The sequence below is a fragment of the Fomitopsis serialis genome, assembly GCF_022376445.1.
Source record: "Fomitopsis serialis strain Sig1Antser10 chromosome Unknown B0H18scaffold_13, whole genome shotgun sequence".
NCBI classification, from domain to species: domain Eukaryota; kingdom Fungi; phylum Basidiomycota; class Agaricomycetes; order Polyporales; family Fomitopsidaceae; genus Fomitopsis; species Fomitopsis serialis.
Genome location: NW_025954973.1, coordinates 78,183 through 91,115, shown reverse-complemented (window position 1 = coordinate 91,115; position 12,933 = coordinate 78,183). Strand labels below are relative to the sequence as shown.

General features: G+C 54.9%; 3 protein-coding genes across 3 annotated transcripts; all 3 read right to left on the bottom strand.

Moving 5' to 3' along the window:
* Positions 1-3,484: 3,484 nt before the first annotated feature.
* Positions 3,485-5,272, bottom strand: B0H18DRAFT_989250 (uncharacterized protein). The gene is made up of 6 exons (XM_048044947.1): positions 5,144-5,272; positions 5,065-5,089; positions 4,948-5,002; positions 4,490-4,895; positions 3,957-4,431; positions 3,485-3,898 (listed from the first exon to the last, which is right to left on the bottom strand). Exons 1-6 carry the CDS (start codon positions 5,163-5,165, stop codon positions 3,811-3,813), a joined length of 1,071 nt encoding a protein of 356 aa, XP_047896657.1. The 5' UTR covers positions 5,166-5,272; the 3' UTR covers positions 3,485-3,810.
* Positions 5,273-5,564: 292 nt separating this feature from the next.
* Positions 5,565-6,423, bottom strand: B0H18DRAFT_83574 (uncharacterized protein). Its single transcript, XM_048039441.1, has 4 exons — positions 6,303-6,423; positions 6,021-6,243; positions 5,868-5,965; positions 5,565-5,804 (listed from the first exon to the last, which is right to left on the bottom strand). Coding segments are annotated over exons 1-4 (354 nt in total). The 5' UTR covers positions 6,335-6,423; the 3' UTR covers positions 5,565-5,803.
* A 3,192-nt stretch (positions 6,424-9,615) lies between these two features.
* Positions 9,616-11,256, bottom strand: B0H18DRAFT_952636 (uncharacterized protein; the record flags this gene model as incomplete). Its single annotated transcript, XM_048042138.1, has 2 exons — positions 9,616-10,082; positions 10,134-11,256. 2 exons carry the CDS (start codon positions 11,254-11,256, stop codon positions 9,616-9,618), a joined length of 1,590 nt encoding a protein of 529 aa, XP_047896655.1.
* Positions 11,257-12,933: the final 1,677 nt, after the last annotated feature.

Genomic DNA, 12,933 nt, shown 5'->3' with positions numbered 1-12,933 from the left:
ACCACCGGTCCTGCGTGAATGGCGAATCTGCAGATTCTGCCGAGGGCGAAACATGGTCGAGGACGAGACACATGTGCTAATGCAGTGTCGCGCTGAGCCTCTTCGGTCGCGACGCGGAGCGTTCATGCAGGCGGTCGACGCGGCCCTTCGCTCAGAGAAACGAGCATGGCCGGAACAGTCCCCCCTCGCATTCCTCAATGCCGCGATCGCGGAGGAGTGCACAGAGCATATCACGGCTAAATACATTCTTGACATCTTCCACTGCTGTGACGCCGTCCCCATCCTGGTGGTCACCAGCGTGGAGCAATTCCACTCTTACGCCATGCGGTGAGCGGGCCAGCGCTGTCCCCTGTGTGCGTCTATATCACCGCAGCCGCTTGCTCTACGCCCTCGATGGCGGTGTCTTTGACACCAACGTCATTGTGCGCTATGACCAGGTTGGGCGTGTCCAGCCCCTACTATGCCAATAGGGGGCCTCGCGTGCCTCCCGCATGATCGCGGACGGCAGTAGCGCTACCATATGGTACCACCTGGACCATGGTGAGTTATGTTAGTGTGATGGGGAACCACCACTGACGCCTGGAGGTTTTTCGAAGCTTTTTCCTACCAGGTTTTAGCCATGGATTCTGCCCTGCTGGGCCGGGGTGTTCGTGAATTTTCGAGTAGTATTGCAATCATGCGATAGTAGGTGCTGGATATCCCGATCGGGAATTAGTGTACAAGGGTCTATGGAGTATGGGGGTTGTCATGTAAATAGAGAACACTGTCACACGTGGCAAGCCTTATGGCGCGCAAACGTGAGGACTAAATGGAAGCCCCTCCTCCTCCTCCTCCTCTCCATATCATGAACTCTGTCTTGCACTCAGTGTGTACAATAGCAGTGTCCTCAACTTTTGTACGATAGCAGAAGTCCTCGATCTTTGTACAGTAGTCTACGTTCAGAAGCCTTGTTGCCTTTCAGATACTACAGTATTTGTCGATGTCCCCTTCCAAAGACCTGCGCGAGCAAGGTAGCGCCGCCCCTCTTGGCGGCATTTCGAGTAAATATTTGTCTTCGGAATACACATAAGTTACTATCGATGGAATCCCGCATCGGCGTCCTGTTGCAGCGTTAGGACCCCGAGTTCCACCAGTCACCGCGCACTTGTACAAGCACAATGTATGCAGTATGTGACGTCATCTTGAGCAAGGGTGTAGTGTAGGTATGGGTAGAACTGAGGTCGAGGAGGCTCCTCCGCCCCGACCATCTCTCCTGCTGGTTTGATCATGTCCAAGAAGACCGTTCGCACTGCGGAAACACCGACTGAGCTATATGAGTATAAGAGGGGAGGACTACGAGGACGGGTACGCACCGGATTGCGAAGATCCAGAAGAGCGGCAACGGCACCTGCGAGCAGGCGACGACGATCTATGCGCTGTTGACGTACCATCCCACTCTCGTTGAACGTTTCGGATTGCACGTAGGCCTGCAGCGCCGAATCGGTGTTGTCAACAGCTCGTCCTGACGGGTCACCAGGGCCCTCCAGGCACATCGTTCACTAATGAAGGGACTTGATCCCCCTGTTATGCACGCGGATGTCACTTCAGTGCGTGCGCGTCCTCTTGAAGGTCTTGCATTCGTGCGAGGCGTGTTTCCTGCGTCTGATTGACCCGTACGCGTCGCTTCGGCTCCGTCAGAGACGATCAGGCTCGATTTTTCATGAACCGTGACCTCGGGCTGTGCATTATGCTCCACGCCTTGACATCGGCCTGCTGACCAGCGTCTCGTCAAATTGATTGAAATGCACGACGCGCACCGGTGCTCCGTAAGATTGAGCGCCACCATTGTTTGATTCGTTCGCGCGACGACGCGAACATCATCACCTCCACACATTCCGAAGGTCCTGCGGCACATCCCCGCGCTGCAAGCTCGACGTAAGCGGTCGTTACTACAAAGAGCTCCCTGCAAGCACTCACCGGACGCCCGGACAACTGTCCCTCGTCTTCCCGCCCATCCCGAGTATGGGGGCGCCGCCAGAGCTGTGAGCGTCGCGGTCCACGGCATTGACTTGCAGGGGTGCGCAAAGGTGGCACGAGTGCCGCGATCATCAAGCGGGGGTACTGATATCGTGCAGATGCCTACTCACAGATTAGTGCACAAGGTATTCGGCATTGCAGGACGGTAGACGTACTAACTCTGATCGTTGTGCATGGCACGTCGCATCGACACTGGGATGCTGGTGTGAATCAGTCGACGGTACGCTTGAACCTGTGCACTGAATCTAACTCACTGCAACTACAATGCCTCTCCATTGATATCCTTCTCCGTGCCGCTCCTCAGCTCTGCGTCCTGATGGCCACCATCTACCATTCCCACCTCAGGTTCCAGGTGTTGCACAGACGGGTTGCCGCTCCAGTATGTACCATCTCAGGTACGATCCGGTACAGGGCACATGTACGAGGTACGACAAGTTCGAAAGACCGTACGCCCTGAGAGTCCTGCTCGTTCGTAGGTCCCCGTCGGGAGAGGGGCATCGCGCGGAATCGACAGAGGTTTGGTCGCCGGAGACTGAGAGGGTCGTGGCGGTCGTCGAGTCTCGAGAGCATTCGAGCTGTGCGGCGCAGTAGTTGGCCTCGGCGAGCCTTTTCTAACAGTCACTGTATGGATGCCATAGGGTCTTCAAGCTCAAGCTTCAAGTTGTGATGGTCCGGGATATGCACGTCTACAGAATTGTGGGCGCTGCTCACAAAGAGCCTACTAGTAATAAGAAGACCTCACTGGACTTGAGACGGTCAGTGGGTTCCCGCCGAGATTTCTCCGACCGCTCTACCGCTCTTCGTCCGAGTCTCAGCCACAATCGCGTCGCTCCACCCAGCAGCTCTTATTCACGTCTGTCTGTCATAACAATTACGGCTCTGTCAGAAACCATAAATGTCCTCGCACTGAGAGAACTACACATTACAGCCGATGCGCAGACTGCGATAACACGCTGTACGACGGCCAGCTGGCTCTGAGTCTTCCGTATGCCAAGGAATCGAGGATGTGACGCTGAATGTATAGGTGCGGGAGAGACGACATAAACGAGGCGGGTGAGATAAGTAAGCTCTTGTGTTTGTCAACGGGTATGAACCCGTCGGAGGAAGGGGCTAAGCTTGTCACGCAGCTAATGTCGGCAACATACATATGGGGTATTGCATTGGATGTATGGGGCCCGAATGCCCGCTGCTATTCTCAAACGGATCGTTTGGTACTCGAGCCCAGTTATCTTCAACCTCTGCGACGCGTTGCTGATCGAACAGAACACGCTAGGACACTGACGCACTCAACGTATGACGCAGTTACCGACGGTGGACCAACGTTGCAGCCCAGTGGCCTTTTCTCAACGTCGCTAGTCATCGAATCATCTCCGGCGCGATCACAGGGGGAAACGACGTCGCGGTTAGCCCAAGGCACGCGCACATCCTTCATTGACGGCGACCCGTATATGTGCTGACACATCGTGGTTTCATAGCGACGATCATGCATATAAAAGTATTTAAAGAGCGGAACTGTGCTGACCAGACATAATTGATACCAGTTGGCAAGCTTGGTGTCAGCATGTGTCGTACATTCATATTCAGTCATCGTCCTAGCGTAACATATCTGTGAGACTAGCGAATGCAGCAAAACGACATGGTGAAACATCTCGAAGTGGTAGCAAAGGCCGTGTGCACTGTCCCTTCAGCTCGAAACTACTCGGGACGTCGACGTCCGCGATTACAGCATAGGCACACTCCAGTGCGAGGAGAGAAATTGCTGGACCCCGCCAACGGTCGACTAGGCGCTCGTTCTCAAGAGAGGCTTTGCGCTAGCGACATCTCATCCTCAGCGTCCCGGCTGGCCATGAGCTCCCGGAGCTCAAAGTTCAGCAGGGGAGAGCTGAGAATCGGGGCGAAGTGAGATGTTGTCTGCGGGACGTACAAGAGAGCTTACTCACCGGCTTACTTGTGATGGCTTATGCTTCACTGGGCGCCGCTGTGAGACATTGACGATACCACGGTCAGACCATGGCCGGAGTAAGTGGAGAAACAGGGCTTCGAGCTGCAGACCAACGTCGTCAACATCCGTCTTGCGACTCCGTGCAGCCATACGATAGAGGCCCACTTCCACCTCTACATCCCTCAGCGCGTCATAGTACGGCTCGCACATGACTGCATGCAGCTTTCCCAGATTGACCTGCCCAAGGGCAGCGCTGAACTGCTTGAACGTGCGGTCGTCGAAGCCAATATTAGCTGTAACGCCGATGTGATCTAGCTGAGGACTTCGGATGGTGGAGAGGATGCCGTCGCGTAACTCCTTCTCTGCCTTGGACCACGCGTCAGGCGCCTTGCCACCGGCCTGGGGGTAGACGTCAGTCAGCCTCAGTTCCACGGATTGCAAAGCGATGTTCTGCGACAGATCGCCATGACTATCTAGTTTACACGGGCGCATCAGCAACCAAGTCTGACGAGCAAGACGAAGTGACTCAACGATGAGGCCAATACCGACCGCGGTACCGGGTCAAGGATGGTCCCGCCGCTTCGAGGAGTGTGTGAACACTCCGCCGGGCGAATCCATCATCAGACCAGATTGTTAGATGTTCGAGAGAGTCGAAACAACCAGATTGCGACATCCAGTCAATGCAAAGTGCCATGGCTTTCCCGCGCACATCAATGTCAAGGTGCCGAAGACGCATTGGACAAGGTGTCGATATTGTATGGTCTGGAAGGGGTCGCTGAGTGACACTGGTTTTGGTTACAGTGAGGTCCTCAAGCTGGGGGAAGGCACGAAGAATCCTCCGTAGCTGCAGAATGTTGTCCAAGCCGCCAATCTGCCCATGGGAACACCATTGCGCGACTGGTGTTGATGGCACGTCGGCGGCGGCAGGGGAGGAGCGCTATGTGAACTCATCAGTCGAGCTCGCACGATGAATGGAAGAGATGACCGACAACAGTCTGCGGCGCAAACGTCATATCTGCACCCCACGCGAGGTTGAGGTATGTGCTATGAGTGATGGTGAGGGCGGGAAGGGGGCGGGGCTTCGCGGCCAGGGTTTGCAGACTTACTCAGGCTGCACGCGAGAGATACCTGCTGCGTCAGAAATTTTGATAAGCCGCACGCCAACTGCCGCGACCAGGACCTCACATGCTATCATGTTGTCAGTCATGCATTACTGACGCCGCAAGTGTTCGCCAACACGCCGCACTTGGTTGGGTATGACTCTACATGTGTGCTGCTTCCATTGAGTCGCGGCCAGCCTGATTGCGGTCATCATGATCCAGGTCGAAGCGGCCAGCTGGACATGTTAACTGCAATAGTGAGTACTGAGATACTGATGATCGATGATCACACCCAACCCACGCCCGTCACGATCGTACCGACGTGTTCCGCGCTGGAATGGGCAGTATCACACACATGGCTCGCCATGCTTATGCCGCGTAAGATGTCCGATCACGATATATGCCTTGGTAGTCCTGCAAGGACAGACGTCCTGTGTACCACGCACACAGACTGCAGAACGCTGACAGAGCACTCACCTATACAGGTTCATGCACCAATGCTGCCGCCACAGTCTCTCCACACGATCCGCTGCTATGTTAGCGTGGTCAGCTTGAAGCCAACGTCGAGGGAATCGGTCCCTCGTCGGCGGTGTCGTGGCTTTCAGTGCGACCCAACACCTGATCGCGAGCTGGCGGCTTCAGGTCGTGGAGGATGCCGGGTACTTCACGCGCGATTCGTCTTCGTGGTCCAGGACGGTGAGAACTGTTATAGAAGTGCCGCAATGCGGTCAGGTTGACGTGACGGTCTACATCATGCAATTGTGTCACCGTCCGGGTTTCTTGTCATGCATAAGATAGCGGCTTTTGACCATTTGCAAAGCGAATGTCGGATACCGGAGCAAGAATGATCTGGCCGCACCGAAGGGTCTGGGCATGTTGACCGACGCGATGCATGGCGACGATTTGGCTGTCGAAGATATCGTCAATTCGTCCAGGAAGCAGTAAAACGACATAGAACGAACCTGCCAACGACGGGATCGTATCACGCATCGGGGTGCCTGTACTCTTACGGTGTATCCGTCTGTTCGACCGTAATTAACGGTCCCACTTCCCACCGTGTGTCGGCTGTAGGGCTGCCGGAACCCGCGAGTTATACGTTCTCTAGTGCAGTACAAGACATTGAAGGCTGCGGAGCCAACAGACAATCCGCTACAGCTGCGAGACGCCATGCAGGGCTTAGCGAATCTTGTCCAACGACACGACAAACGTGAGCAGCAATAGAGAATAATGGAGTCGGGACGCACAAAAAGATCAACCGCATCCGCCTCCAAGCCATACACCACACGGCCGAGTACAAGGAGTAGTTCGTGCAGATGCCTCATGAAGTCGTACATGAACGGTCGAGCGGGTGTACGACGTGACTAGTTCGAGAATCGAGCCAGGGCTTGATAGGCGGAGACGTTAGTAGTTGGACAAGAATATCTGGAGCGCGCGCAGGTTGAAAGAACTGTCTACCCACGGGAGACTACAGGTATTAACCTTTGGAGATCGCTGGTAGCGAGTAATTGATCAAAAGATAGGGCTCCTCTGTTTCAGGTGTTTCGGCATGCTACATAGTGGACAAAATGGGGAGAGGACTACAAATGAACGCGTCAGTCATTCTGAGTCGCGCGACGGGGTGCAACAGACGGGTGGACGCGTACTTGGTTCCCGACGTCAAGTAGCCGGCACTTATTCTCGGTGTGCACGCATTACAAGCGCTACCAATCGCTAGGCCGGGCGGCACACGAGAGCAGCGGAGCAGTAAATCACAGAGGAGGTCGGCGGTCGTGTTGTTCGACGTCCAGAGCAACGAAGAGGCGACGCCACCGCGTGTCACTGTCTGCCCCGCCGAGATTCTTCCGAGCGTCTCTCCGCCACAAGGCCTTAAGGAGGACTGTCACTGCTCCGAGTGACGAGGAGCTTATGTACATCGAGTACATACTTCTGTTCTCACAACTCCAGCAAGCTCTCGTTTGGATTGCACTCTGACCTGGCTGGACGCTCGATACGCCACTAGTTGACGCGTGCATATCGGCGGACTTTCGTCCGCACACGCTAACCACCGGCAGACACTTCTTCGCTGAACAACTCGGGCGGATTCTAGAAGGTCTCCTACTCAGTCCTGTTCCGCCATTGCGCATGACTATGCTGCTCGCTCTCGACGATCTTGGACTAGACGAGGGATCTCGACTCGACGGCTCGAATGTTCTCTGCAGTCTTTGACGAGAAGACGCGGTGTCATGGCCGAGCAATGATACGTCCAACTTGATGACAGCCTGGGATGGTTCTCGAGGCGGACAATGCGAGATGCTTGGACAAAACGGGGAGTAGGTGAGTAGGCTTTTGATCACAGTGCGTATGACCCGGCGACTTCATGCGCGTCCGCGCACCCAGACTGGACGAGAGCAACGTGCTGACTGCGTTCAGTGACGACATGTACCGTGGTCGAGTTCCCGTACAGGGGCGGCCGGTAGCTTGATCGTACCTGTTTGGAGACGCACGGTGAAGAAGCGAGCGGGACGGCGGGAAGAACGGAGAATAGATGAGCAAGTCCTAACTAATCATGTTCAACGGACTCCTTGACGCCTCTTCCTGTAGCCTATTAGACTACTTCCAAGAGCTGATCGCGTTGTAAAGCATGCCTACACAAGTCAAGGAAGATTTCCGTGAATGTATGCACACGGTGAGTGCTGTTCCTCGCTGGATGCGTTCTTAGCGGGAGATAACTCGTCTTCCGAAATTCCAGCCACCGTGGCAACCCAGACCCACTGTGAATGACAAAAGAAGGTTCAAGTTACCTGATGCCCGTACTGGGCTCTAGGCATTCACTCCCAAACGAAGGCGACGCGTACCCAGGCGTGTTCTGAGGTTGCAAGCCTATTAATACTATCCGATATCCTAGGAATTCCGCAAATGCTTGAGTAACGCGAACGGCGTCGCGGCCTAGCTTCGAGGTAAGTATATCTCCCCGTCTTGCAGCCACTATCAGCTCATTTGTACTTCTCAGCAACGATGAAGCCGAACGCATGCATGCGGATGTAGAACTGAGATTTTCCCGCCTAGCATCGATTCACTCTTTCGATCAGGAACGTTCGTACGGTTGTTGTTGCCGATGTATCGACGCTGAACCCACAGCCTACCAGGGGCGCAAATAGGCCACTGCTGGCAATCGCGACCCGCTGTCTCGTTTTATTCACTCATCGGTTATCCAGATGTAAGACCTGTAGAATCTCCCGCATCTGCCGGGTACGAGGACGGTCAGTTTGTTACTCACCCATTGAACCTTGTCGTACTCATTCCCATTTCTCACACTTAGACCCGTCCGTAGATCGCGATAGCGCCTCCATTAACTCGTAGGTACGCTCGTCATCCCCCTTACCTGAGAGGTCGTGGAACGCTAACCGCAGACCGCCGTTAGCAATTTTGTCGGCGACGCTTACAGCCATTTCTCAATTGCGAGACTCGAAATCATGAGTCCTAGTCAGACAATCCCGGGACTACTACATACAGACGGCTTGTCACCGGGCCCAGCGGAGCGTGGCTGTACGCACTGCGCACTTGGTGACGACGCACACCGGCCTAGACATTCTGTCGCTCTGGTGTGCCCTCGTACCCCACCGAGAACTTCCTCCCCCGGGCGAGGTCTTCGCATGCGTCCGATCGTTAGTCACGTCACTCGACATGCAGAGACGGGATGGTGACTCGCTTTTCCAACAAGCACTGCGCCTATGATCCTACGACGATTTCATCCGTGTATGCGGCACGCCCAGCACGCTCTCATCTCGCACGTAGGTTAGTCGTCTCTGAGTTCCTTCACTAACTGTGCCTGCGCTCTGCGCGTTCGTCCTGCCATAGTGCTCACTGCTATGTACGTACCGCAGCCGTTGGCAGGCTCCATGCAGAGCGCATCCAAGCATACAAATTTTCGTCCGAGTGCACTATGTTTCTCAGCTCAAACCGAAATCTTCCACCCTTTTGCCCTCTTAGTCGCTGCCGCAATGCGTACTCGCACTTCAGTTCGAGAGGGCGCTACGAGAGCCAGACGTGTGCCCATATTATTTGCCGAGATGTTCGCTCTCCTTGGCTCGCTGCGCGTAAGTACGTCATGAACATGAACATCATGACGATACTGAATCGAAGTACAACAGTTCGTTTCGATATCATAGCAGCCCAATCAGGTTCATCAAGTCGGATTGCGTAGTACAGAACCGTGCGCCCGATGTTGCATATCTAGTAGATGCAAATATATCGTACAATCAACCATGTCCACAGACGGAGTCTTTCCACTACACATCAATCAAGAAAGGACACATTTGAGACGGATAACAATGACCATGCCCCTTGTCCCTTCGAATCGTCCACCCGCGGAAACCGAGAGGACAGTGCTCTCGCACAGTAATCCAACGGCATCGCGGGAGCCAGACGAATGTCAGTATAGGGACGGCATCTCGTTGTCGTTCACTCTGCCTGTGCCGCCAGCGACTCTAGCTGACCGCTCCGCTGTTGCCGACGAGGAAGGCTTGAGGCAAGAACAAGTCAGCATGAGGTGCTGGATGATCCTAGTGAAGAGCGAGCTCACTTCAGATATGTAGAACCATTCCAGCATGTTATGCAGGTGTCGACTATGCCGCGATCAGACCATGGCCGGAGCAAGCCACAAAATACAACCTCGAGCTCCTGAGCGATGCTGTCCAGATCCAACTTGGCCTGATCAATCCGAGGCCATATCTTCATCTTCACTTCGACATCCTTCAATGCGTCGAAGTATGGCTGGCTGATGACCTCGTGCAGGTCCCGCAGGTCGAGCTTCTCGAGGACAGCGCTCTCACCCTCGAGAACAGTGTTGTCATGGATACCTTGAACGCGAACCTTGATGTGCTCGAGCTGACGGCTTCGGATGGTGGAGAAGATATCGTGTAGCTCGTCCGCCGCTTTGGTCCAAGCCGCGCGAGCCACCTGGAATTCGGCCTTGTTGTCGATGTGATGCATTTTGATGTCCAAGGATTGCAAGGCGGTGTTTTGAAACAGGTTTCCGTGAGTCACTACATTGTGCATGTGAATCAGTGGCGAAGTCTGTACGCAAGACAACTTACGGGCATTATCATAATTTTGAAAGTCACCGAACCTCTCGCAGAAATGAGTCAACGATGCCCCCACCGTTTCGAGGAGTTGGTTAAGGGATGTAAGTGCCATAGAGCGCTGTCCTGACCAGATTGACAGATCCGCAAGTGAGTTGCAGAGGCCGGAGTGTGTCATCCAGTCAAGGAACATCGCCATGCATTTATCCTCCACGGTGACGTCAAGGTATCGAAGACGCATGTGAGATGGTGCCCGAAATAGTGAGGTTCCCGCGTAACTGGCAGCACCTTCCCGAGCGAAATCAACATTCATCGTGAAATCTGTGAGCTGGGGGAAGGCAGACACAATTCGCCGCAGGTGTGTCACATTGTTCAGTCGGCAATAGTCAAGGGTCAACGACTTGACAGACTCGAACCTCGATAGGGCGAGGAAGAAATCCGTGTGGATGAAACGAAATCCTGCACTGCAGATGTACAGGATGCGTACACGAGGCATCAGACCAGCGAGCGCAAACGGTAGTGCTGGTAAGACGTGATTGTCACTTTGGCTCTTGTTTCTACGCCGCGGGGATTCCACGCTCCCGTGTTCACCCTTACCCTTTTCCTGGGCCTCAAGGTCGTCCTCGTGCATGTCGCTATAGGCATCCCGCTCGCCGTCTGCCACCAGCTTGCATGTGCTCGCGAGCCACTGTTTGACGCGTGGTGATGCGTAACACTGCTTGAACAGCAGGTTGTAGCTTGTGCGGCTGCGAATTTCGACGGTATGGTAGAGGTTGTGCATCGCTCGAGGGTGCCATGCTGCGCAGACAAGCGCCGCGACAGTCAATGTGGGAGGATACATCTCGTCCACGACGAGCCTAAAGACCTCGAGCGGGATGCGAGCGGAGAGGGCCAGTGGCAGGGTGCCTTGAAAACGGGCGTTCCACCAAGGTCTGCATACCCGCTTATCGCGGTGATCCTCAACAACCCATACATAGCTGGATTTCTCATCGCTCTGTTCATCGGCACTCGGTCTCTGGCCAATCTGTTCATCCGCAAGACTCTGACCGGCACCAACATGACCGTCGGCACTCGATCGCATGACTTGTGCGTGTGAGGCGTCCGCGGGGCGGGGGAAGATGCTAGGTGAACGGCACATCAGTTGGGATTCGGGATTATGATGGACAGAAGGCGACCGACGGTAGGCTGGAGATCGGACATCTGGGCACTCGCACCCCGTACGACGTGGATGTATGCGGTATGAGGGGAGCAGCAGCCGTGAGTGGAGGGGTGGGTGCAGATAGCGAGTGGACCTCGAGGATGCAGCGAGGCCATGTATACGAGTACTTGGGAAGAGCTGTGTGCGAAAGTTTGATGAGCCGGGCGGAGACTGCCGCGACCGGGACCTTTCATGCCATGGTCAGTACTTCGTGCTTCCAGCAGTCGTCAACATGCCACACCAGGGTCCCGGATAAGCCATCACTGTGGGATATCCAGCGCCGAGCTGCGGCCAGCCTGAGTGCGACGCAGGCCCCTAACCCTAAGTGGGTTCTTCGAGGTTGGGTCTTCGATTTGGACTGAGCCGCGGCTCTCTGCGTCGACTTCCCTTCTGCATCGGTGTCGCCCAATCCGGATCGATGCTGTCTCCCCTTCATTCAGATATTCCCATCAAAACATGAATTCATTGCCGACCGCGCCACATCACCTTCAACGAGACGGTAATCAGTCTCCTTGCCACGGGCAGGCGACCACATCCGGGGCATTGAATGTATGCGCCCTAAAGTCGTCTTTACACCTTTGAAATACGAGCCGACGGAAGACGCGCCGCGGAGAGTGGTGTTTGGGTGTCCGAGGCCATTGACCATGCTTGTGGTGTCCATATCAAGCGATGAAATTTGTAGGCGAGGTATGGCCTTGTGCACTCGTCGACCTACTAGTATTCGCATTCCTTCAAGTAGAACTACACGCCGCGTCCACCAGCAGGAATTCAACTACATAGCCGGAGTCATGCCCTGCACGAACACGGTCAGTCATGAACGAATGCGAAGCGGAGGCACTTAACTTACCAGGAGAAGTGCGAATCCGCGATTGCGGGCGATGGGGTGCATGTGTATGCCCCTGTTTACACGCGGATCGTAACAAGACATCGAAGGCTGCAGCACTTGCTAGGCAAGTCTAGGGCAAATGCGAACCCAGAAGAGGTTCGTACCGCGCGTGCGATCATGAAGATCCAGAAGAGTGGACACCCACGAACAAGCATGCTAGTGACGGACCATTCCACTCTCGTGGAGCGTTCGATAGACCGCACGTAGGCCTACCGCCACGTCGGAGGCTCAACCTAAGCACTATCACCAGCCCGGTCAGATAGTCACTCTTCCTGGACGTGCTACTCACCGACTGAGAGGCAATCCTCAGCGTCCCGGACATTGTCAAGAGAATATCCCGCCCCGAAAGCGAAGCGACTAATGCTTGCCAGCGATCCCCACGACTCGCGTTGATACGTCCTGTTCGTGTTTGCTCGAGCCGTACGAAGCTTGTTCACGGGGTTTCGCGCCTCGTGGTGTCCGAGTATTCTCTACCTCTGTCAGGGAAACTCAGCTAAATGTTTCTCTCCGAATGGGGAGTTCGCGCTACGCACCGCGAGCCTGAGGTTGGCGTGCTGATTATTGAGAATATCTCACACTGAATAGACTTCCGCTGCAGCGATTACTCGCTGGACCGGACTTGACCTGGACAGATCCATGTGCACGACGTGAATGCCCATCGCTGTACGCAGGCTCGTTAGATCCGGCAACACATAAGTTGCTAGATCCACGGGATTGGTTCTTCGTGCGAT